Source organism: Lupinus angustifolius, chromosome LG06, assembly GCF_001865875.1.
Source record: "Lupinus angustifolius cultivar Tanjil chromosome LG06, LupAngTanjil_v1.0, whole genome shotgun sequence".
NCBI lineage: Eukaryota > Viridiplantae > Streptophyta > Magnoliopsida > Fabales > Fabaceae > Lupinus > Lupinus angustifolius.
In genome coordinates, this window is record NC_032014.1 from 7,974,087 (window position 1) to 7,997,864 (window position 23,778).

The following is a 23,778-nucleotide window of genomic DNA, read 5'->3' on the forward strand; positions in this document are numbered from 1 at the left end:
AATGGAAAATGTTCCAAAGCCTAAAAAGAAAGAGATATAAGAAGAGATGAAATAAATATGATCGATTATAATAGAAAATATATATAAATATTATTGCTCAAAATTAATAGCTTCTTTAATTGCTTTCATCTCTATTCTTAGCTTTTCAATAATAATGAGGAAAAAATGATGTACTAATCCCTTTATAATCCCATAATCCAATTTCATCCTTTAAAAAAATAAATATTAATAGTTCAGCCTTATTTAAATAAAAGTTTAAGTAAGTTGTATGTCACTATGTCGAATACTAATGTATTTATTATATTTGTCATCATATTTAAAAATAGCATATTTTAGGTTATTCCTTAGTTTTTTTTGGTACAAATAGATTTTTTCGATACAATTTCTTATCAATTGATTCAATCATTCTTAATATTTTAGATATTTTTTCTTGTTTTATGTTTGCATCATTATCTTATGATCGTACATTAAATAGAGTGTTAGAATAAATATGAGTTGTTATGAATACTTTGGTCAAAAAACACATTAAATAAAGTGTGATAATAAGTTGTTAAGGATAATTTGATCAAAACATATTATTTTAAATTGATAAATTAATTCTTCTAATTATTTTTCTTTTTCTTTGTTGTTATCTATGAAGATATTTATGGTTTGTTTGAGAGTTGAATTTTAGAGGAGAATGATGGGAAATGAAGGTTTGAGAATCATCTCACAAGTGTAATTCATGGTTCTCAAAGTTTCATTTTCTCTTTATTCTCTTTCAAAATTCAACTCTAAAACTAATTCTTCAAATAAAGTGAATATATGATTAGAATGAAGAGTTTCCAACATATCTTCCTCAAAAAATTATATAAAATAGTGAAAAATTACACACTCAAATGAAGTACACTTTCTGGTGCATAAAAGTTTTGTAGCTTAATATTACTCAAAAGCAAACAACAATGAAATAATTCAGAGAAGTGTAATGAACTTCCAAAGATTAATTTTATGGTCAAAGATCTCATAGCTTAACATTTTTCTACTACACCCTTATCAATACTTCTTATTTTTTTTCTATCTCTTTTTGAATTTCATCATGGAACTTATTTCTTTATCTTCTTATCCCCTCATCTCCAACACCTAAGACAATGAGGTATGAGAGTATAAATTTAATATTATAGAAGTTTGTTTGAGAGTTGGATTTTGGAGTGAAAAAATGAAATATTTGAGAGTCATGAAATACACTTGTGAGATAACTCTCAACTCTTCCATTTCATTCATTCTCATCTAAAATCTAACTTCCAAACTAACCCAAATTTAACCACTTCAAAATATCTTAACTAGAGACTTAAAGGAAGCCTCCTTCACTATTAGATTATATTTATACCTGTGTGGGTCAAAATTTACATAGTCATCATATTTCTTTTTAGGTGGGTCATTATTATTCGATCAGTGGGTCATTCACACTGATGTTTCAAACAAAATGGGCGGGTTAAGATAGACTCAAATATTATCTTTATCACTTAAAAAATAAAAACAAACCCTTCATATATAGTCAAACCTCTAACCCTTCATTTATAATTTTGGATACATATCTCATTAATTTTGTTGATTTATTTTTCACCAACCAACAACTAACAGGATATTAGTATAATAATATAAGTTTTTACTAAATTTCAAAACAACTAAAATGTTAATAATTCGATTATTGTTAACGATAATTATTTTAAATAGCAATTAGACACAAAATTAATTTCTTACCCCAATACCTTTAAAAGTACCATAAAATTTATATATGCTATATTTATCTTTCCTCCCAATCCTTCTAATTGAATTCTAAATTGTAAAAATAACCACGTGGCAACTAAACTATAAGGGGGAAATTCATCAACCCAGATTGCAGGGAATGATAATTCTCATTAATACTTTTTACAACTTTATAATATTGCAAAGGAAAATAGCAAGAATTATAAGATATTGTTCAAGTATGTCCCTAAAATAACATTTTTAAAGTTAATAGTCGGGTTTACATTTATTGTCTCACAAAAGTGTATCACTTATTCTAATTGTCTTATTTTAGGAAAGAGGATGTGCTCTCTTAATATCCCTTCAATCATTTTCTAACATTTCCAGTGTTTTTATTGTTTTGCTATTAATGGGATTCTTTTCAAAGTTTTATACGCAATAAATGATTATATTGTCAAAATATAGTAATTTCCCCTAATAATTTGAATAAAAAGATGAAATGATTTAATTTTATCAATAAAATTACAGTTTTGGTGAACTACCTTTTATTATTGACAAGCTTAATAATATTTTCAATTTCTTTATTTCGTGTTAAACTAGCATAAAACATCTTACAAAAAGAATATGAGGTAGTATTATTTATAATAGTTGTGTCAATTAAACTGTACCATTAAATATTGAAAATAATTTTATTCTACCCGTTACTTTATATATGTTATTTTAGTTTTTTTATACTTAGACTAAAGAAATCATTCACTTTTTAATAAATAAAATCACTTCATGATACTCAATTCATTCCTTTATGATATATATATTTGATAGTACCAAAAAATTCGTTCATTTATAATTGTTATCTCGGTTGTTTTGCACAATTCAATAAAATTACTAAATTTGTTTCATGTTAATAAAATTGTTAGTATCTTCTTTATTATATTATTCCTGATTTTTACTCACATTTTAATTTATTGTTATGTGGTCTCTCGTAAATGTATAACGACCAATAATAAAATAATTAATATTATGTTGAACTTTGAGAACGATAATTTAATAAAAATATTTTTCTGAAATAACTACATCTATAAAAGTAGAAGAATTAATTATTAAGAAAGTAATTAATATTGTATTGAATAGTTGAAAAACTAATAAAGTAATAATTTTTATTTGTGAAGTCGTAAAAAAATATTTTATAATATTATTTGTGTATAAAAATCATCTTTCTTTCTAATTAAGGATGACAACCTAATTCAATTTATATGTATTTGTTCGAACTCAACTTGAATTTAACATGAAAATTTTATTTTGACTAAGTTTGAACTCAAATATTTTACAATTTCAAATATTGGGTTCATTTTGTGTTTTGTATAAGTGACACTTAAACTCGATACAAATGATGTATATAATAAATGGTAAAATATAGAATTATTATATAACATTTATTAATGGATAAATATGTTCATTTAAATGAAAAGAGAAATTATTCTGGAACAGAGTTGATATGAATTCGAAATACCAAAAACTTAATGAGAAGGTTTATCATCTCTATTACATGTAGTACCGAGTTGGAGAGTTAGAGTTATTTAATTAAAAAGTGACCCTTTTCCATATTGTTGTCAATCATAATTTTAATCTCTAACATAGAGTGATGCAATATATTTGGTATCATTCTAAATTAGATATTCAAATAGAAACCGTTATTAATTAATTTAATTGATTGATAATTAAAAAAAATCCCTGTTTGCCGACGCAATCTTGACTAGTGCATGTGTGTTAGAAAAATCCCCAAACGCTCATTTCCCCGTCCTTTTTCTTTACCCTCTCAAGAAAAGGAAAGAAAAGAAAAGAAAAGAAAGGAAAAAGGAAAGAAAATAAAGAGTGAGGGTTAAGATAAAGCGAAAGCAGCATAATCCGAAATCGTAGGTTGTTAGATCTGAAAGGAAGGAGAAAAAATGGGTGAAAACGAGAACCAGAAATCTTTGATCTACGCTTTCGTGTCTCGTGGAACCGTGATTCTCGCTGAGTACACCGAATTCAGTGGGAATTTCAATTCCATCGCGTTTCAGTGCCTTCAGAAACTTCCTTCTACTAACAACAAGTTCACTTATAACTGTGACGCTCACACTTTCAATTACCTCGTCGACAATGGCTTCAGTATGTTTCATTTCATTCTCTTATTTTTTCTCTGATTCATCTATCAATTTCATAATACCTAAATTGAATCAAATCAGTGCTTCTGGACATATCAAATTACCAATAATCGACACATTAATGAAATAAGATGTGTTATTTTCATATGGTGTTATGTTATTGTTTTAGTATATGTAATACTCAATTTATGCATATATGTTTTTATTTTGTTGTCTTTCCTTTAAAATTGAGTTTAATTTGTGGTTGTGGTTGCAGTTACAATTATATTGTGTTTGTCGGAATTGCAATTAGGAACAAATTAGAAGAAAGTATTTTTTATTTATTTATAAAACGTACTACATATACAACTTTTTTTACCAGTGTTCACCTCTTTTGAATCTATCATTGATTGGAATTGCGGGCACTACCGAAATCCGAAATTAAAGTTTTGCAGCCGCAATTTGAAAACTTTTTTGCATCTTTTTGAACTAATTTTTTTAGTTTTTGTTTTTAGAGGGTAATATTAATAACTTTGATGTTTGTTATTATGATTAAAAATGTCTGTCTCACTGACTTTTGGGATGTTGTAGCATATTGTGTTGTTGCAGATGAATCGGTTGGAAGACAAGTGCCTATGGCTTTTCTAGAGCGTGTCAAGGATGATTTTGTTGTGAAATATGGCGGTGGAAAGGCGGCAACCGCTGCACCCAACACTCTTAATAAGGAATTTGGGTATTAAGATTGCCCTATATAAGTTCAATGGTATAGGATTTAGTGTGTTATTTAAACTTAAAAGCTCATATGCTTTCTGCAGGCCAAAATTGAAGGAACATATGCAGTACTGTGTTAATAATCCTGAAGAGGTAAGCAAGCTTGCAAAGGTCAAAGCTCAGGTTTCTGAAGTCAAAGGTGTCATGATGGAGAACATTGAAAAGGTACAGATTCACACTACTTATCTGCATTGGTGACCTAAGAGGGTCCATATAAAGTTGAAGAGATCAAATTACATAGTAAATTACAATAATAATTTTACAAGAGAGCGTTAGGATGTTGTGTTCAAAAAATTTAAAATGGCAAAAACAACAAAACACAGTGTGGAGTTTCAAAAAAATTGAACATGTAATTACATTAACCCTCATAAGGGAGACCATTAAATTAGTATGCCCAGCATTTTATAAAATTATTGCCTTGTAATCATGCTGTGCTGATAGTCAAGTCTTTATAGGTTTTGTTTGGCATTTCAACAAATTCAGTTTCCCCATGTCACATGTGGGATTTGAAGTGATTATAGAAATTTGTTAAATATGTTTCAGTTTTATATCCAAAAAAAAGGTGGTCTAGTGCATGAGACTCCCAATTAGTGGGCTCTGAGGTGTTTAAATGTATTTCATTTTGTTATCCCAAAAAACAATAAACTGCAAATAAATGTGGTTATGTTTGTATTATTATCACATATTTTTTATTGCATGTAAGCAGAAAAAATGGGACTGTTTATTCGTGTGCAAATAGCTTGGCCATCTAAAATAGGGGAAAGGGAGGGGCCAGGGGAGCAACAAAAAATTAAACCTAATAGCTTTTTGATTCCCGTCTTCAGGTGGAAGTTTTCCACATTTGTTGTCCATTGTCTAGCTTGTACGTATTTGAGTTTAAAGAAGTTTTTTAATCTGAATTATTTCAAAAGACCAAGGCATATGTAGCTGAGTTGTCAAGTTCAATTATGAGGGAGCATATGATCTAATAATGAGTCGGGTTTTGTTGGATAAGTTTGATGACAGTAAGGACTTTGGTGATAGATGGGGAAAGTAAATTCCAGGATCTCTCTCTTACTACCTTTTTTGAGATGTTAATGCTGAGCCTAGGGCTCAGTTTAATGAAAATTTGGGAATTAGGAATGAAGACCCTCTGTTTCCTTGTTCTGAAGTTGTTGATAGGAACCAAGTGGCTTATAATTAGTTCAGTTAAGGAAATAGTCTCCCACCTCCAATTTGCTGATGTGTTATCCGTTTTGAAGGAGTACAGCAACACAGACAATTTTTTGTGTATCCTTAAATTCTTTAGGGCTATCTCTGTCTGAAAGTTATTCTTGCCAAAAGTAGTTTGGGTGAAAACAAAGTTTACTGACTCTCATGATTTCATCTATAAAATGTATGATTTATATTTTATGGAAGTTTTGAAGCCACATAATTGCTCATGGTACTCCTAGTTCTAGTGTACTTGGATTGAGTTTTGCTGTGCTATCTGAATATGATATTTCAAGTCCAATTTTTTTAAGAAATTAACTGAGTTTTTATAAATAAGCCGAGACATTTGCAGCAGTTAGTTATTCTACAACTGCCCATGTTTTATTCCTCTGCACTCTCATAGAAAGTAGAAATTTTATGTATTTCAATGACATATAATGGAGTGGATTTCTTTGTCTTTTCTTTATGCCATAATTATATTCATTATAATCTATGTATGGTATGGTATAGAAATGCATAAGTTCCACCAGAAAAACATATAGATCATACCTGTTGTACATAATCAACAGAGAATATGAATAATAAGTAAAGAGAAGAATGTAGTCAAATATGTGGCATTCCAATACCTTTGATGATGTTCAATTCATAAGGACACTTCATCAGATTGTATTGACATGTTTATAATTTAATGCAGGTTCTGGACAGGGGAGAAAAGATAGAGCTTCTGGTTGACAAGAGTGAGAACCTTCATCACCAGGTTAGTATGTGCAATATATGAGCACCTGCCACTTCTTGTGTTGTCCTTTATAAATTCTTCTGGTGAACTGCTGCATTCTATTTTCTATTACTTTATAAAGCATTGTCTCGGCCCTTGATATTCGACGCCATACTGTTTACATTCACTCCCTTTCACCACACATGAAGATAAACCAGAAGAAAAAAATGATTGTTATTTCAAAGCCATCTGTTTTTAACTCCCTTTTTCCTTTATGCTATTTTTCGAGGCAGGCACAAGACTTCAGAAATTCAGGGACCCAAATCCGTAGAAAAATGTGGCTGCAAAACATGAAGATGAAGTTGATCGTATTGGCGGTAGTGATAATCCTGATCCTCATAATAGTCCTTTCTGTCTGCCATGGGTTCAACTGTGGAAAATAAGCATCATTCTGAGGCGCATTTTATTTTGTTATTTTGACTTCTGTGATTATATTGACCAGAGATATGAAATGATATGATTTTGTATGGAGGAAAGACATCAGATCCCATATTCAATTTGTTCTGCTTACAAGATTTTATAATATGATATAAGAATGATTTTACAACAATAATTAGTTTTTTATCTCACTAGATGAGATCGGTTTTGAATTGAACGACGTCATAATGCTCTATCATAAATTTTTCAACAATATTGATGTCTAAGTCTTTGTTAATTATTTATGCAAAAAAAGTTCTTGTTTAGTTTTACTGTGCTTGAATGTTTAGGCATTTTATTGCACACCTAAATAATGCGATTGTTGAGCTTAAAAGTATAAGTGAGAATGAAAATTCTTGGATTAGTTAGCAGAATAATCTTCAGACTTTATTCTTCTCACATATATCTTAAATTTGTGACACTTTATTTTTTATATTTTATTTTCTTTTAAAAATAGGAAAAACTTGAGCAACTTGTTTAGCAGATATACAACAATTCAGAGCATCGCACATAATAGTACCCGAACCTAATATTATGGCCCAAGGCTCCTAAGATCTTTCCTAATTGTATGGAACTGTACTAAGGAATTTGAGTCTAGTATTTTTCCTTCTTTCCAATACTAATCGGTATAAAATTTCTTATAATATTTCTTATAACAGTATATTTCGAATATCCAATAACAATAGATGAATTTCTGCTGTCTTAGGAAATTTACACAACAACAATAAATATTGTGTCCAGCAGATAAAGATGCAATCATGGTTGGTCCATAACTTAGCTGATATATTATTTTCTATGTCATTGTTGATAGTCACGATCTCATAATTGTAAACGCTGGTTATTTGTTAGCAACATTCTAGATAGTTGCAGGATGGGTTAACTTGGTAGTTGAATAATCAAAATCTGAATATTTGATCCTTTTCTTGTACCTTTCAAATTAGGTAGTAACTTTATAATGTGTTTGTGAGTTAAATTTTGAATGATAAGGAAGAGAAAGAAAGGGATTGAGAGCCATGAAAGTGAGGTGACCTCAAAGTCTTTATTTTTCCTTCTTCTCATTCAAACCTCAATTCGTAAACAGATCCTTAGGAAAATGATACCCGAGAGACTTTCTAAGTGTTTTCGTGGTTTAGGGTATATGTACCTCATCTTCCACCTACAAATACTTTTTTGGATGTGGCTTAACATTTTCTTTGTTTTTTGTTATTTTAACTATTTGATATTTTATTTCTTAACTTATAATGTGCATCTAGTTATATGGGCTCATACGTTTATCAAGCCCAATTTGTTCAAAGCAATCTAATAAGCAAAATAAAAGCTTAAACATAAAGCCTACTTAATTCCATACCCAATTAATTGTGAAACTGAATGAAAACACACCAATGAACCATACGTCCATACCCCATTATTTTAAGGATTTTCTTAACCTCAACTCTATGCCAAAAAATAAAATGCTAAAAATATTATATACATTATTAAACTAAACGTTTATAATAATATTTTAAGAAATGATGAACATAGTTTTTCAATATATTCTTACTAATTGATAACTCCTTATCTTCAATCCTAAGAAAGTGAGGTTAGGGAAAGGAAATATGGAGAAAAAACTATGTGCATATTAACTTATTTTGACATGATGGAAGCAAAACATAAAATAATTTTTGATAAAGTCAATATTATTTTATTTCCCTATGATGCTTCACGGGTCAAGTAGGCAGGCCAAGAAGAAAAAGTAAAACTAGCTGACATTGGAGAGGCATTACCACCAAATATATAGCATTAACTCATCACATATGGTTATAGTTAATAAACAATAATAATTGCATAAAGCAAACAACATTTCAAGCACCATTTCAGTATAGGCACGTTGGATCTTGATTAAGAGATAAATAATTACTTATAAAGTAAAGAGATCATAATTATTTGTCATTGTCAGGCTATTTTGATTCGTCGTATTCTAAAGGTGAGACCAACGTGTTATGCATATACTTTCCCTCTCTTAAAACTATACCCGTTATATTATCTATGTCATGAAAGATTTTTTATGGAAATTATATAAACTGATAGTGTATGAGTTTTATTTACAGTCAATATATTATTTATCATTTTTGATGTTTTATCATAATTGATTCTTCAAAAAATTAGTACAAATATATAGTGAATAATATACTAACTATGTATAAATCTTTATATTAATAGTACATATATATTACAATAAGTAACAAAAACACTTTAAACTTTAACAATGTTTATGGTCCTCGTCATTTTGAATTGAACTTATTAATTAATGTTAAACTTCTGACGCATGCATTGCCTATTAGGGCATGTGGTTTCTCTGACACGCTAACCATACCCCAATTACCTAAGCAATTAAAAAGACCATTAAAAAATTGAAAGAATATAATAAATTAAACAAATAAACAATATAATTTTCTCAATTTAGATTAGCACATGTGATTATTCTATGACATGTAGAAATAGCTAAGATTGAGCTAACTCTTTAGAAAAATCAAAGTGGTGCAGTTATCATAGTTTTCCACTAGTGCTAAACAAACAAAACGTATATTTAATCATATCAACTTCATCAATAAAAGCCAAACAAACACTCTAGCATAAAATTAAGAAAGGAGACAAAGAAAACAATCATCAATCTGCATCATTACTAGAGATTGATGTAATGATGTTGAGGCATTGGTCCACGCCCTCTACCTTGTGGGGTCGAATATAATAGTTTCAACAATGTATGTGACTCTTGACAACACCTAAAATTATTATCATCTTTATAATATAATATATATATATATATATATATATATATATAAGCAAAACTTATTCCATGCTATCGTGCTCATTCGGCTGCCCCAAAAAGAGAAATTTCAGGAAAGTGATGCACCCCAATCTCTATCAATTTGGTTCTTATTATTTATTGTTATCTTTTGCAATATTGTCTTGGCCAACTTGATTGTGGTTTTACTCGAATATTTGTTCTTTTTTCCATGGGATATAACATCGTGTCTTCAATCCTATGTGTGAAACGCATATACACGTCATTTTCGTGTTTATAGATGACAGTTTTTAATAAGGGAAGGTATTATACAAAAGGGGTGTCAACCTAATTACATATTATATTAAAGATTGATACAAATAAAAAAATGAATATACTATTATGTAAATGAGTATAAGTTAATATGATATGGATATAACTCGACTCCCAAAAGATTGAAAGCTAAAAAATTAATCTTTTAGAAAAAAACCATAACCAAGATTTAATTTAATCAAATTCATATAAGGATATAATTAGAGGTTACCAAAAGATTGAAAGCTGAAAAAATAATTTTTTGGGGAAAAAATCACCAAAATGATACAACATCTTCCAACAAACTAACAAAACATTATAAACATCATGTTTCATAGTGAGATAAATGATACCTTCAATATATTTTCCCTATAATTCATTATTATATATATTCATATATAATATGTGTGTTGCGTGTCAATGGCCAACATATTTGATTGATTGTCTTTGGAAAGAATGGATCCAAAAATAATAATTGACAAATTGTTTTCAAATGTATAGGCATTCTTGTTCTTGTACAAAGTTGGAATTGATTTGTGGGAAGAATAATAGTATAAGGTCATATCAATCGGCTAGAAACTTCATGGAATGTGATGCTTTTCATTGTTGCTTTTTTTATCGTTATCAATCTAGACTTGAAGGACTAGAGAATTAGATAGGTTTAAACTCGACAATCACGGGGTCCTAAATATGAGTTGAAGATATTAGGATATAATTTGTTTTGTAAAAATACAAATACAAATAAAATCAGCCTACTATGTTTATGGATTTAGTGGTAATTCATTCAATCTTTTGCATAAGTACAACATGACTAGCTTCTTCTATCTTTCAAATCATGAAATTAAGCATTCTATGACTATGCTGAAAGACAAATGTATATGGTATGTTATTATCAGCATTTTGTAACTTTTTTTGAAATGAAATTTGGACTATAGCTACCATGGTCCTGCAGTATTAAATAATGACTGATAATGTGTTATGTAGACTCTTCAAATTAAATTCAAGATTATTTAATTGTCCTCCTTTCACATAATTTTTCTAACTCTCCTCCACATATGTGCTTAGTAGTGTTTGGCTCTAGTTGAAAGGATTGCAATATCTAACGCTATACCTTTATATAGCTAAGAAAATATATGATTCTTTTTCGTTTAATATTAAGGATTAAAAAATTGAGTTATATGTATTATTTTTAGAAGTTAGTTAATTCATTCGAACATCTTCAAGATGTAATTCAGCTGACCGTGAACTTAGAAAGTGTTTAAATTTGGTTTGTACAGATAATGGTAATATTAATATGGTGATGAGAATACTTATAGTAGTGTTTATTGTGAAAATATGAGAGAGAAAGACCATACTATTTTATCCATATTTGTTTAGAAGACAACTTCTCATCGGATAAAAAATAAGTTTGGCCATGTCATGACTTTATATAATCATCTTGCCTCATCAAACTCATGGCAATAGAATATGACAAATTATCTTATTCTACACACAAAATCAATCATAAAAAGAGTAAAATTTACTCTTATAATTTTTTATTTAAAAATAAATTAAAATTTGGACAATGATTAAGGGTCCAATATTAAATGAGATCCCCTTCATTAATTGACACAATAAGTTTTAACTTCTAAATGCTCACATTTTTTTTGTTTGCTTATTATACATATGTGAAAGAAAAATTTACATCATACTAACAATTACGTTTTTATGTTTAAATATGTTTCCTCCCTAAAAATATATTAAATTTTGATTTTAATTTTAATTTCTCTAATTTACTTTTGATAGAGATTTAGTCTTCACATATTTTTAGAGATGCCAGAAGTTGACTGGTGGATAACCGTAAAAATATCTACAATGAATATTCACAATAGAGTGAGAACGAATTTTGTGATATCCACCATATGGATACCCTTATATATATATATATATTAATTTATTAGGATTATATATTATTTACTTTATTATTATTTCGTAATAAATTTCAATGTTTTATATTATATATATCTTATTATTAATGTAATAATTATTTTTATTTAATTATTACAAAATATATAAGTAAAATTGAAAAAGCGTTGGATATGAGGAATTCCCACTACCCATAAGGATACCACAAATAATATGGGCGCTACTAATGGCCCTATTGCTATCTCTATATAATCTAATTTTTTTTTATAGTTTATCATCGTGTGAGTAAGACCTATAGCACATATGCTTTTTTGTGTGGGTATAATTAATGTGGGTATCATCACCTAAAAGATAAGGAACTAATCTCGTTCGAAATATATGATTGTCTCTCATAATAAATGTCATTTTAGTTGTTTTACTTATTGATAAGATGAATTGTTTTATCTATTGATAAGATGATTAAGAAATTTGTTTGAAGAAATATAATCAAAAGTACTTCATTTTACCGAAAATAATAAATATATTAAAGCAAAAATTTAAATCTAACATCAAATTGTTAACAGCTTAGTTGCATCATACTTGTGATCTTGTAGCAATAGTAAAGTTGGCCAGGTTCAATCATGTAAAAAGCAATGAATATTTGTGTGCCTAAATTTGCACCCATATACCATTAACTTTAGATTAAAGTAATAGCTATGTTGTTTAGGGGCAGCGTCAATGGATAAGACACAATGGGGTCAAATCAGTTAATATTGATCATGAAATATTAAAATAATATTCATAGGATGAGTTTCTTTTTCCGATTAAACAAAAGTCCAAATCTATGAGGTTTTTGGACCCTCCTCTCTTTTTGCTTCAGTTTATTTTTGCCATTAAAGTGTGGGCACTTTATCATTTGCTTCCGTTTAACTATGATTTGGCCACCCACTCCAAATTTGCAACAAATAAAGTGACCCTCTTCTATCTCGTGCTAGCTCACAATATCAAATGAAAATTCTCAGTAGGGATTTTCAATTAAAATCCGAAACCCTACTTATCATATTGAGGATAATGTCATATTTTTTTACATTTTATATTCATAAAAAAGAAGAGTAGGCAAAAAGAGAGTAAAAGAAGACACTAAAAAAACTCCATGACTAATAATTGACCAAAACCAAAAACATGGAAACTCCACCCACCTTCCTCGTCCATTATTACATCAAAAGTTCAAAACTATAACTTTTTTATACGCGGTTCACCACTTTGACAACCTTTTCAATCCCCACACGATCTTCAAAATTGGTTAGCATATAAATTCAACCTTAAGTTGAATATGTGAAAGATAAAGCGAAACATCAATCAAAAACTGCAATATTTTTAAATTTATTTATTGAAAGTTCCACCACTACACTATTCCAACACACTGGCCCACCACCATGTCGGCACTGGAATATGCATTATAAACTTATCTAGAAGTCATTAGAACGAGGGGCCTGTTATATAGGGAGAGGCAACATATATAGAAAAATATATTAATGTATCTAATAAATGTAAAAAAAAACTTAAAAAGTACTGCAATATTATCTTCTGTTATTTAAAGTTTTTGTTTTAAAATTGTTGTTGCTTAATAATTATATTGTTTGGTCAAACATTTTTCCAATTCTATTTTCGTTCATTAATATATACATATGATCTTTATTTTGATAATTATAGTTTTTTCTATATTAAGATACAAATAAGGATATTTTAGTTAAAATATAATATTATTTAGTAATTTCTTAATATTTTGGTGGATATTAACCTTAAAGAATATAAAAAATAAAGAATGGATGATAATTAATAATACGCGATATAATTTTGTTCATTGCTTTCATTTAAGCAACATCGGTTTTTTATGCTTTCTTTCTCTTATGAAATAAATTTAAGCAATACGGAATGGACTATATTAAAAAGTAAAGAGATGATTAAAATTTACCAAGATCCATTAATTATAAGACCAAAGACTATTACTTACACCAAAGAGAGAAATAATATAAACTTGAATATTATTTTTCCCCGCAAAATCATCATCTCCATTGCATTATTAAAGTGTTGGAACCAATTCATTGGCAAATCCAGATCAGATTCAATTCAGGAATACGCCCCATTTGAAACCAATCGACAATTAACAAAAAAATTATCAACATTCTATATATGATTAATTAGAATGCATTGTTCCATAATTTCCATCCTCATCCTATTTGAACCCATTTTTTAACATAATGTTTTGCTTTCTGCATCCGACGAAAAAATACATATAACGTGACAAAAGTTTTATTGGAAATAACACAATAGTGCATAAAAAATTTAGCTACATTCTTTTACAAACCCCTCCACTAACTTTTTCCATGTATAGTAATGAAAGGATTTGTCTTAAAGAAAAAAAGTTGTTTAACATTTTGAAAGGGATGCGATAGGAACAAATGCATGATATGTGTTTCAAACTTTGAACGCACTAGGTGCAATTTTCAAATCCTTCTACCTACTAACATGTCCAACGGTTCAAATCCTTCTATCATTCCTAACATCACTTTCCTCTCTTAGTCTAAATTTTTACTTGACTTTGTTGGCGTAAATTCCTTGATTAAGTGTTAAGATAACTGAGAAATTCAACTTTCATCAACCAATCTAGAGTAGTAGTAATCTAAACCAATAGTATCCCTTCTTAACTGTTCATAAAATGCTAAGCCTCCCATTCTAGCTAGCATGCATTTACGTTGAAATTACTAATCGAATATTTTTTACTTGAATGCTAAAACACTTAATTTGACTCTGATCCCTGTAGTTAGCCTACCGTTCGATTTTGCGGTCAAGTACCTAAGATATACAACTAATGAAGACATGATGTTCATTATTAACTGCTTTATAATTAACCTAAAAAAATGGATAGCGAAGATTATTAAGCAAATAGGATTCAAAATGCAATAGTGGCTAGTACATGTATAAACTTCTTGCTTTTCAAATAGCAGGCTTTAAATTATGCTAGGCTTTTTTTATTACATTAAAGTGATATATGGTCAATTATATTGCAGGGTGCGTGGTTTAAGCCAAATCCAGGCATCTTAATCAATCGCACTGTAAGAAAATTGTAGCACATCATGAACCTGCTTGCTAACAAAAGAAAAATCGGAGGAAAGTTTATTAATAAATAAACCACTTGGACCAAGTATAAGTCGAAGGTGCATGTGTGACAAAGGTGGAACGGTGTTATGATCAAAGTTTGAGGTGTAAAATAAGTACATGTATAGAGACATGTATGTATAATTTAAACAGTGACCACAAAGTTAAATGATGCAAAGTGCTAAGTACAATTTATAGGCTTTGAGCAACTTCTTATATTATCTCCTATAATTTGTGTCACTTTATATGTTACAAATTGTAATTATTCAAAAAAATATTTAACAATTAAATTTTAATTTAAATATATTTTTTAATCAAACATAAAGTTAGAGCATATAAAGTGATACACATTATGAAACAATAGATATGTACCTTGAGCAACTCCCCCACACATTATTTAATGTAATTGATATTCCAATACCCATGATATATCATGTTTATCGGGCACTTAAATCATGGAGGGAAATGTAGCTAAGTGCTGTTTTTGCATGTGCACACATCCCCTTATTATTTAATTGAGAAAAATATCATAAAAATATATATAAAGATAATGTATGAGTTTTATATATTATTATATTATTTATGATCGGATTTTGCAAAAAACATAGTATAAATGAATAGTAAATAATATATAATTTATATATAAATTTTTACACTTACAATACATAAATATTATACTCTATTTATATATACAATATTATGTTAGTATTTGAATATTATATTTTTATTTGTCTCCTCAATATAATAATTAACGAAAAACGGGTCAAAGAAAATTCTTATAACTAGTGGTATGTATTTACCTTGCAAATAAGAAACTAATCATTTTTTAAAGTGTATATGTACTCTTCTTAATAAGTAACACTTTAAGGGATCAACATATTATGTATCATCCATTGTAACTACTGAGAACATTTTGATGAAAATAAAAAATAGTTAAAATTTGACATTTATTTTATTATTTTTTATTAAATAATCATTAATACGTACTCACTCATTATCCGTTTTTTTTTATATTTTTACTATTATGTGCATAATTTAAAATATTAATGATGTAAAAAGAAATTAGTTCGGTGACAATAATTGTATTTAATTTATATTGGAAATAATAAAAGAGATTAAAAAATAGTGGCCATAAAAAATTAATATCTATTGAATTTTTAATACATAAAAATATGGAATGAAGGGATTACAATAGTATTCACCAATTCCACTACTTCTATTGCGAAATTCATAGAAAATAGGCACTAGAAAATAGAAATTTGTGGTTGAATATATGTCCCTCAATAAATGGAATCCACATTGATGATCGTGCGGCGACAGTCACATATGAAATAAATGTTGGCCAAAATTAGGGTGGTCCGTCCAATACAAATATCTGTACTATTTATTTTTCTCTTTTTATTCATGAATACGGACTTTACTATTTATTTAGCTTTGTCTGTCACATTGAACTGTAAAATTTGTATCTCAATGAATATATTAGAAGATTGGGGGGTACTTGTTAAAGAAAAATAAATATCAAATACAAATTATTTTCTTAAAATGTAAATGTTTTAAATAGTTTAACATGTGAAATGAAATATATCATATTTGTTGTCTAAATAATAATAAAATAATATATTATTCAAAACTAGTGATTCTAACCAATGGACAATATATTAATAATTTAAAGTTTAGCCAATTTACCTTGAGTATAATTATTTCATGCTTGTACATCCAATATATATTTATATATGGTCGAATTTTATGGAATTTAAAGTTTAGATCAGATTCAAAAATTAGTTCGAAGGTCAAGAGTTTATCTCTTAATGTTCTTAGCATGATTTTTTTCACAAACTTACTTTTATGCTAATACATGCTTTTCAAATCATTCATAGTAGATGGAGCATTTTATTTCAATAACATACCTATTTAATAATGTGATTTTTAACAATGCTTTTAAATTGGTTTTGCTAATACTTTATGATACTCTTGTGGAAACAATTTAATACCAAAGCAGTTATATCATTTTAGATGTAGTTGAGTATCTAATATTTTTAAATATATATACACATATTCATATATTTTATAAAACTATTTATGTATATTATTTCATATGATAAAATAAATATACATAGAATAAATAATATTTAGAATAAGATATATAAAAAACATGCAATAATTTGATGGAGTGACTTGTCCGTACATAACAGTTGAAGAAACAGGGGACTGAGCGAGGAAACCAACTTCCAACATAAATGGGTCCCATTATACGTGGATCAGGGGTCAGCTTTGTTGTCCCCACTCACGCACCTTGCACGTGCAATATCCTTTGGGTCCCATTTTCTTCGTCATGGTCCCACGTGGCATTATTCAACTTCACCACGTCGTGACAATGAAGCCACGCGTCATTCCGTGAGTGACCATGTTCACATTCACACATCTTGAGTAGTGCATAGGCACCACTCACACAAACCATAAAACTAAGATAATTAATGAATCTTTATCTCTAAAACTGGAAAAAATGCTTCCTCTTAATAAAACAAGATTTCATTAAGCATGAGTGACAATGTATTGTAATGTAAAGTAATTATCTCAACAGTGACGAAAATAAAAGTAATTATTCAAAGATTTTCTTACCTTTGTCATAAAAGGTTGGTAAAACCAACAATGTATTAATTCAGTGGTGTAAGACCTTACTAAATTATTAGGATAATCAAAAAGTCATAAATTTAATTACGCAATGTTTTTTGAGAGGGACAGTTATACACGTTGGAAGAGATTATTTTCTTGGAGATATTATAAAAAAAAGTTGATAACAATTTTATAAATTAGAAGAAGAAATGGTGATTTTTAAAAATTATATGCTACCAATGTAGATATTTTTTCACCCTAAATAATAAATCGTTTAATATTCAGATGTAATTTGAGATATCGAGTCTCATAAAAATTATATGTAAATTTAATTCCTCGATATCTAAAAAAATGGCATCGTAGCAAAATTTAATACGTATATTAGATACGAATAACAGAAGAAGAAAAGGTAAAAAGGAATACCAGTACTATTACTATGAGATAAGAAAAAATATTGTTTTTTGGATCAAATTTTGCTAAAATTAAATCATTCTCAAAATAACAACTTCAATTAAATTTAAAGTTTAACCGCACCTCCGTCATGACTCCACCTGCCATATTAAATTTAAATTGGAAGGAGTTTAATTTCATAACACGATTGTTGATACACTTGTTTATTAATTATTATAGTTGTAGTTTATGAATGGAATATTAAATACTTAGATTAGATTTTGATCTGTCTAGAAAGAAGCGTTTGACTTTCTCTCTCTCTCTTTAAAAAACAAAAGCCATAAATAAAATGAGACTCATTCATTGAGTCTCCTTCTCTCCCTAGTCGTTAGTTGCCACCTCATTTTCATGCTCTTCTTCTCTTCATATATATTTTCATCCTCTTCTTTTTCCCACTTCTCAATCCCATTTTCATTTTCCAACAATAACAAGAACAATAACAAGATCATAAACTGGAAACAAATAACTCAACCGACCAACTCTCATGGCAGTTGAATCTCCTCATGTTAACCTCTTATCGTCTCAGTTACTCATCAATAACAACAACAGGTATCTTATATAATTGGTTCACTCTCTTGTTCTTTTCTCATACTCATATATTTACTTATATATTTTGTTCTCATTTCTTTCTATCTACCTTCTACAGTGACATAATGATGAAACCCAATTATCATATTCATAATCATGAGATAGATGGTGTTATGCCTATGGCTCCTTCAACAATGCATGATTCATACTTTTTCCCACTTTATCAACAATCCAGTTTCTGTAATCAAATTCCAACTTCATTCAACAAATCTGAGAGTGGTCTCACCTATCATCACCAAATCCCTGTTACAAGGAAACGTTCCAGAGACTCAATAACTGATTCAAACGTTCTTCTAATCTCTCAAAAGAACAAGCTTTCCTCTCTAAATCATCAACCTTCTCTTCAAAACCAACACTTTTTTCTTCTCCATCTCCATAACCAAAAATTTGAGATCGACCGCTTCATTGCTGAACACGTAAGTAATTCGCCATCCTTAATGATTTTCTCTCTGTTGTTTAAAATTACGGTTTTTTTTAGTTTGTTTAATCATAATAATCACGTATAATTAGGAAGAAAATAGGACCTTAATTATAGTTAAATTACGTTACATTATTTATCATAATGATGGAAAATTAGAAGTAAAGAATATAACATAATCTGTAGTTTTAAATTTTTGTTGTTCTAAAATGAACAAAACTATAGCAATGTGATAATGAGGATTAACAAAACTGTAATATAGTGACTATAGTTATGGAAACAATGTAATCCAAATATTTGGTCAAAATCACGATATAATTGCATGACTGTTATATTTTGACTTCAATTAGCGTATTTTAAAACCATGCAGTCAATAATATTTCTATTTTTGCATGAATAATAATAATTTAGTTGATGAATATACAGACAGAGAAAATCAGGATGGAGTTAGAGGAACACAGAGTGAGAGGATATAGAAAGTTACTAAGCGTGATTCAAGAAGCAGTGGAGAAGAAAGTGAAGGAGAAAGACGAAGAGATAGATAGAATGGTGAATCTGAATTGGGTGCTACAAGAAAAGGTGAAGAGTTTAAGTGCTGAGAATCAAATTTGGAGAGATTTAGCACAAACCAACGAGGCCACTGTTATTTCACTGCGTACCAATTTAGAACAGGTCCTCGCGGCGGCGCAAATTAGCGAGGACCACCGTGATGATGATGCAGAATCGAGTTGTGGGAGTAACTACGTGGAGGCGTGTGGTGGTGATGCGGTGGTTGGGAGGATGTGTCAGAATTGTGGGGTGAGTGAGTCTATAGTACTGTTGTTGCCGTGTAGGCATTTATGTCTTTGCACAGTGTGTGGGTCCACCACCCGAAATTGCCCTCTCTGTCACTCTGGTATCAATGCTAGTGTTCATGTTAATTTCGATTATTAGGAGTTTTATAATTTTTATATTTATACTGTTCGAAATTATTGGAAATTTGTTTTTTTAGTCAGAAGGACAGTGTATGAAATGAAAAATAAACTAGAATTCTTTTGTTAAAACAGATTTGTTTTATTTTCTTTTGCACATTTTATTCATTGATTATTTTTAAAGATTTTACTCGAGTTTTTTTATTTGTGAAGTCAGTTAATACGGTTTTTCTGGTTGGTATCGATCGCTGTTTGAAGTTAGAAGGTAGAATTCATCTACTGGCTGCTTTAGTAAGTTTTTTGAGAGTTAAAAACATTATTAACTACCTATTTTATTTGGGATGAATTGAAAGGACGTTTTGTCAAGACCATGTCTTAATTACGAAGAAATTCAATATCTCAATGTTACTCACAAAATGTTTATCTAAATAGTAGAATGTTATTCACAAAAGGAAATTTCTAAGTTTCTTGTTAAAATGTTAATGATATTATTCTTAAAACTTATCATGCAATTTAAGATCACTATTTCTATCATCCACTTAAAAGGATGAGACATAAGAAGTATGATTAAACCTTTGAGTGAATGAATCGTTTGAAGGGTAAAAGTATAAGAATCCCATTTATAAGAAAGTTGTAATGGGCACAGAAGTGAACAGAAAGGGTTCATGTATATGGCCATAAGCAAGCAAGCATCAATTCCCAAAATGGCTGTGAATGTGATGAGTGATTCTTCTGTTTGCTTTCATTCATTATATATATTTTGTTTGGATGAGAACCAAAAGTCTATAAAGTTGAGACAGACCTAACATCTTCATAAAGTGAAAGGCAAATATAAAGTAAAAAAGAAGCTAAGGTAAGTCCATGTTGGTTGCTGCAATCCAGAAAAGACTCTGTAGAAGCCATCATCATAACACGGGCAAGGACTATATCAAGTTTCTCATGTCAAATAATAACCAATAGGTGAATGGTGATGCTTCCTCTTTTCTCTTTTTTACTGTTCTTTTTCTTACAAGGCATTTACTTAGTCCCTTCCTCTTTCAATAATTCTTTGTCCCAACTCTCCTACAAAGTATGTGCATTGCTTTTACCACCTTCAAAATAATATTTAGCTTTATTCTCTTATCTCTTACACCTGATAGAGCATAAGCATATCAAGGTAAGTATAAACTTTTTCTAATATATGAAAAAAATAAGTACTGTAAATCATAACATTCATTTTTCTTTTGATATGAATAAAATAAATACTTTAATTTTTATTTTTGTTTCTATGAAATATTCACATTATTCACTGCATAACCCAGCTGGGCATTCATCAATAGTTGTGCAAAACCAATCGGAATGAAATTTCAGTCACACAAGTCACTACCTGTCATGGACATCCTCCCTCTTAATATAGAATCAAAATGCATATTTATTTCATTTGTTTTTAATGACAAAAATATAATTTTATTGTAATCAAATGAATAAATATATTATTAAAAGTTGTATTTCTTTTATTTTTTGAATCACTTATCTCTCCGTTAATAGAGACGATCATAACTCAAATCAAACATGCATGTAAATAGTATACTTTTATAATCTCATATGTTCATTTGTGATTGTTTTTCTTTCCTTGGGTTATTTCAACATTAAAAAAACAGTGATATTTTCTGTTTCCAACCCCATCTCAAAATCAACAATATTTCTTAACAACTCTTATACTATATATATATATATATTTCACTGCTTCTTCTTTGGTTAAATGAAGACGGTGTTGGGATTTATGGTCAATTTCATATTTTCCGATCCTCTAAGCGTGGATTAAAAACTAAATTTTGAAATGCGAAAAGCACTTGAATTTAATAAATTGAACATGAACTTAGATAGAGTCATAGATATACTGATACAGTTCCCACTACATTTTTAATTAAACAAATTTGTCAAAACTTTAATGATTGATACTATTATTAAAGTCCTAGCATTAACGTGGGTTCAGTGACCCACGTGTTTGTTATGAACCAAAAGATCCGGGAGTGAGTCCTCTTTGTCAGTATTTTCTTAACTTTATCTTTTATCTTTTCCCAATACTCAAAATCTTCACTTATGACTTGTCTGTCGCCAAAAAAAGTGTTATTTAAGCTGTACTTCTCTTCTCAATTGAGATGAAATGAGTGAAACTGAAATGTTCATATTTATCCTCTTCATTCTATCTTTTCTCTCCTTTCCTATTCAAATGCCTTTTTCTTTAGTCCACCACCATATTCATGCTTTTTGGAATAAAATCCATTCTTGTGCAAAGGAGTAAAGGACACTACTTTCCTTGTCACCCATATATTAATATATAGAAAATAGGTTACTAGATCATATTTTTGTTAAGTTAATCTTTGAACAAAAGAATGTTTTCAACAGAATATTATTTTGGCCTTTGGGGGAGTTTTATGCTGCTAAAATCATTTGGTTATAGCTGAGGATAACAATTCTTTGTGAAATTAAGTAAATTTTTTACATTTGTACATATTTAAAAAGTTATTTGATAATAGTGTATAGTATTATTTAAAGAAATGGCAATATAAATGTGACCATTTCAAAGTCCTAAAGTTACAATACATCCTATGTTTTTTTTGGGGGCCTCGGTAATAGGCATGATACCTTACTTCCTCATATTGGAGGTACAATTCCTTAATTGCTTGGACTGGATGCTTCATGTTAGGTGTTTAGAAAGTGGTCGGAATAGGATAGGAATAGTGTCTAGTGCAAGGGAGCAAATCTTTTCTCACATAATATTTTTGTCATGTGTTATGTACCATACATCATAAGTTATGATTAGTCAGAAAAGTAATTAATAATTATATTTTTAACTTTAACATATGGAGCGATACAGATTGTGAAATTGTTTTTCTAATACAATATCTCCTCATTTTTACAAGTATCATTCTAATTAAGTAATAACTATTGTTTCTTATCAGTTATATTCTTATCCTCATTATTATACTCATTAACAATATCTCATCATTTTACAAGTGTCATTCTAATTAAATTATTTGTAAAAAAAATACACCTTAACTTAGCTTTTGTATTCAATATACCCTATTATTTTTTTCATTTTACTATAATAACGAGGATAAGAAAATAATGGATAAGAAACAATAGATATTATTTAATTTGAGAATAATAAGGTGGGTATCGGTACATGTGTTGTTAGGCATTAACATAATAACATGAGCATGTGCTAAGTAAAGGCTGACACATCAGAAATTCAGAATCAGATCCCTCAAAAGACAAGAATCTGAAGGAAAAAATGATCAGTATCCCACCATGTCTGATCGAAATTTGGTATGCTATTATTATATATGGTTCAGATCAGAACCAAATTAGTGAACATTAATTACACTACAAACATTATATAAATATACAGTGATATGATGTATGTAAATTTATGAGTATATTATTATTGTTTAGTACACTGCTTATACAGATAGACAGCATAGTTAAAGAGATACCCATGAGAACGATCATAGACTGAGAATGCTGAATAATTGAATATAAAATAAAAGGAAGAAAATTACTAAACCAAATAGAAGCAGAGTAAGGACATGCACTGATATTGCACGTAAAGAAGGGTTTGGAGACCACCTCAGCTAGTACTGGTATTTCATTAACATGTGTCAATATAACGTTGCCCTACCAAATAATGTTTT

The 23,778-nt window shown here is 29.0% G+C and overlaps 2 protein-coding genes across 4 annotated transcripts; both read left to right on the forward strand.

The window, feature by feature from the left end:
- Nucleotides 3,546-7,128, forward strand: LOC109349507 (vesicle-associated membrane protein 721-like). The gene is made up of 5 exons (XM_019590333.1): nucleotides 3,546-3,873; nucleotides 4,440-4,581; nucleotides 4,664-4,784; nucleotides 6,505-6,567; nucleotides 6,819-7,128. Exons 1-5 carry the CDS (start codon nucleotides 3,672-3,674, stop codon nucleotides 6,966-6,968), a joined length of 678 nt encoding a protein of 225 aa, XP_019445878.1. The 5' UTR covers nucleotides 3,546-3,671; the 3' UTR covers nucleotides 6,969-7,128.
- Nucleotides 18,480-20,175, forward strand: LOC109349509 (BOI-related E3 ubiquitin-protein ligase 1). Of its 3 annotated transcripts, none has more exons than XM_019590337.1 (3): nucleotides 18,480-18,733; nucleotides 18,831-19,188; nucleotides 19,617-20,175. In XM_019590337.1, exons 1-3 carry the CDS (start codon nucleotides 18,669-18,671, stop codon nucleotides 20,121-20,123), a joined length of 930 nt encoding a protein of 309 aa, XP_019445882.1. In that variant the 5' UTR covers nucleotides 18,480-18,668; the 3' UTR covers nucleotides 20,124-20,175. The 3 variants fall into 3 exon arrangements, with proteins under 3 accessions (XP_019445882.1, XP_019445881.1, XP_019445883.1); XM_019590336.1 differs by having other exon boundaries at nucleotides 18,480-18,732; nucleotides 18,827-19,188; XM_019590338.1 differs by having other exon boundaries at nucleotides 18,480-18,726; nucleotides 18,827-19,188.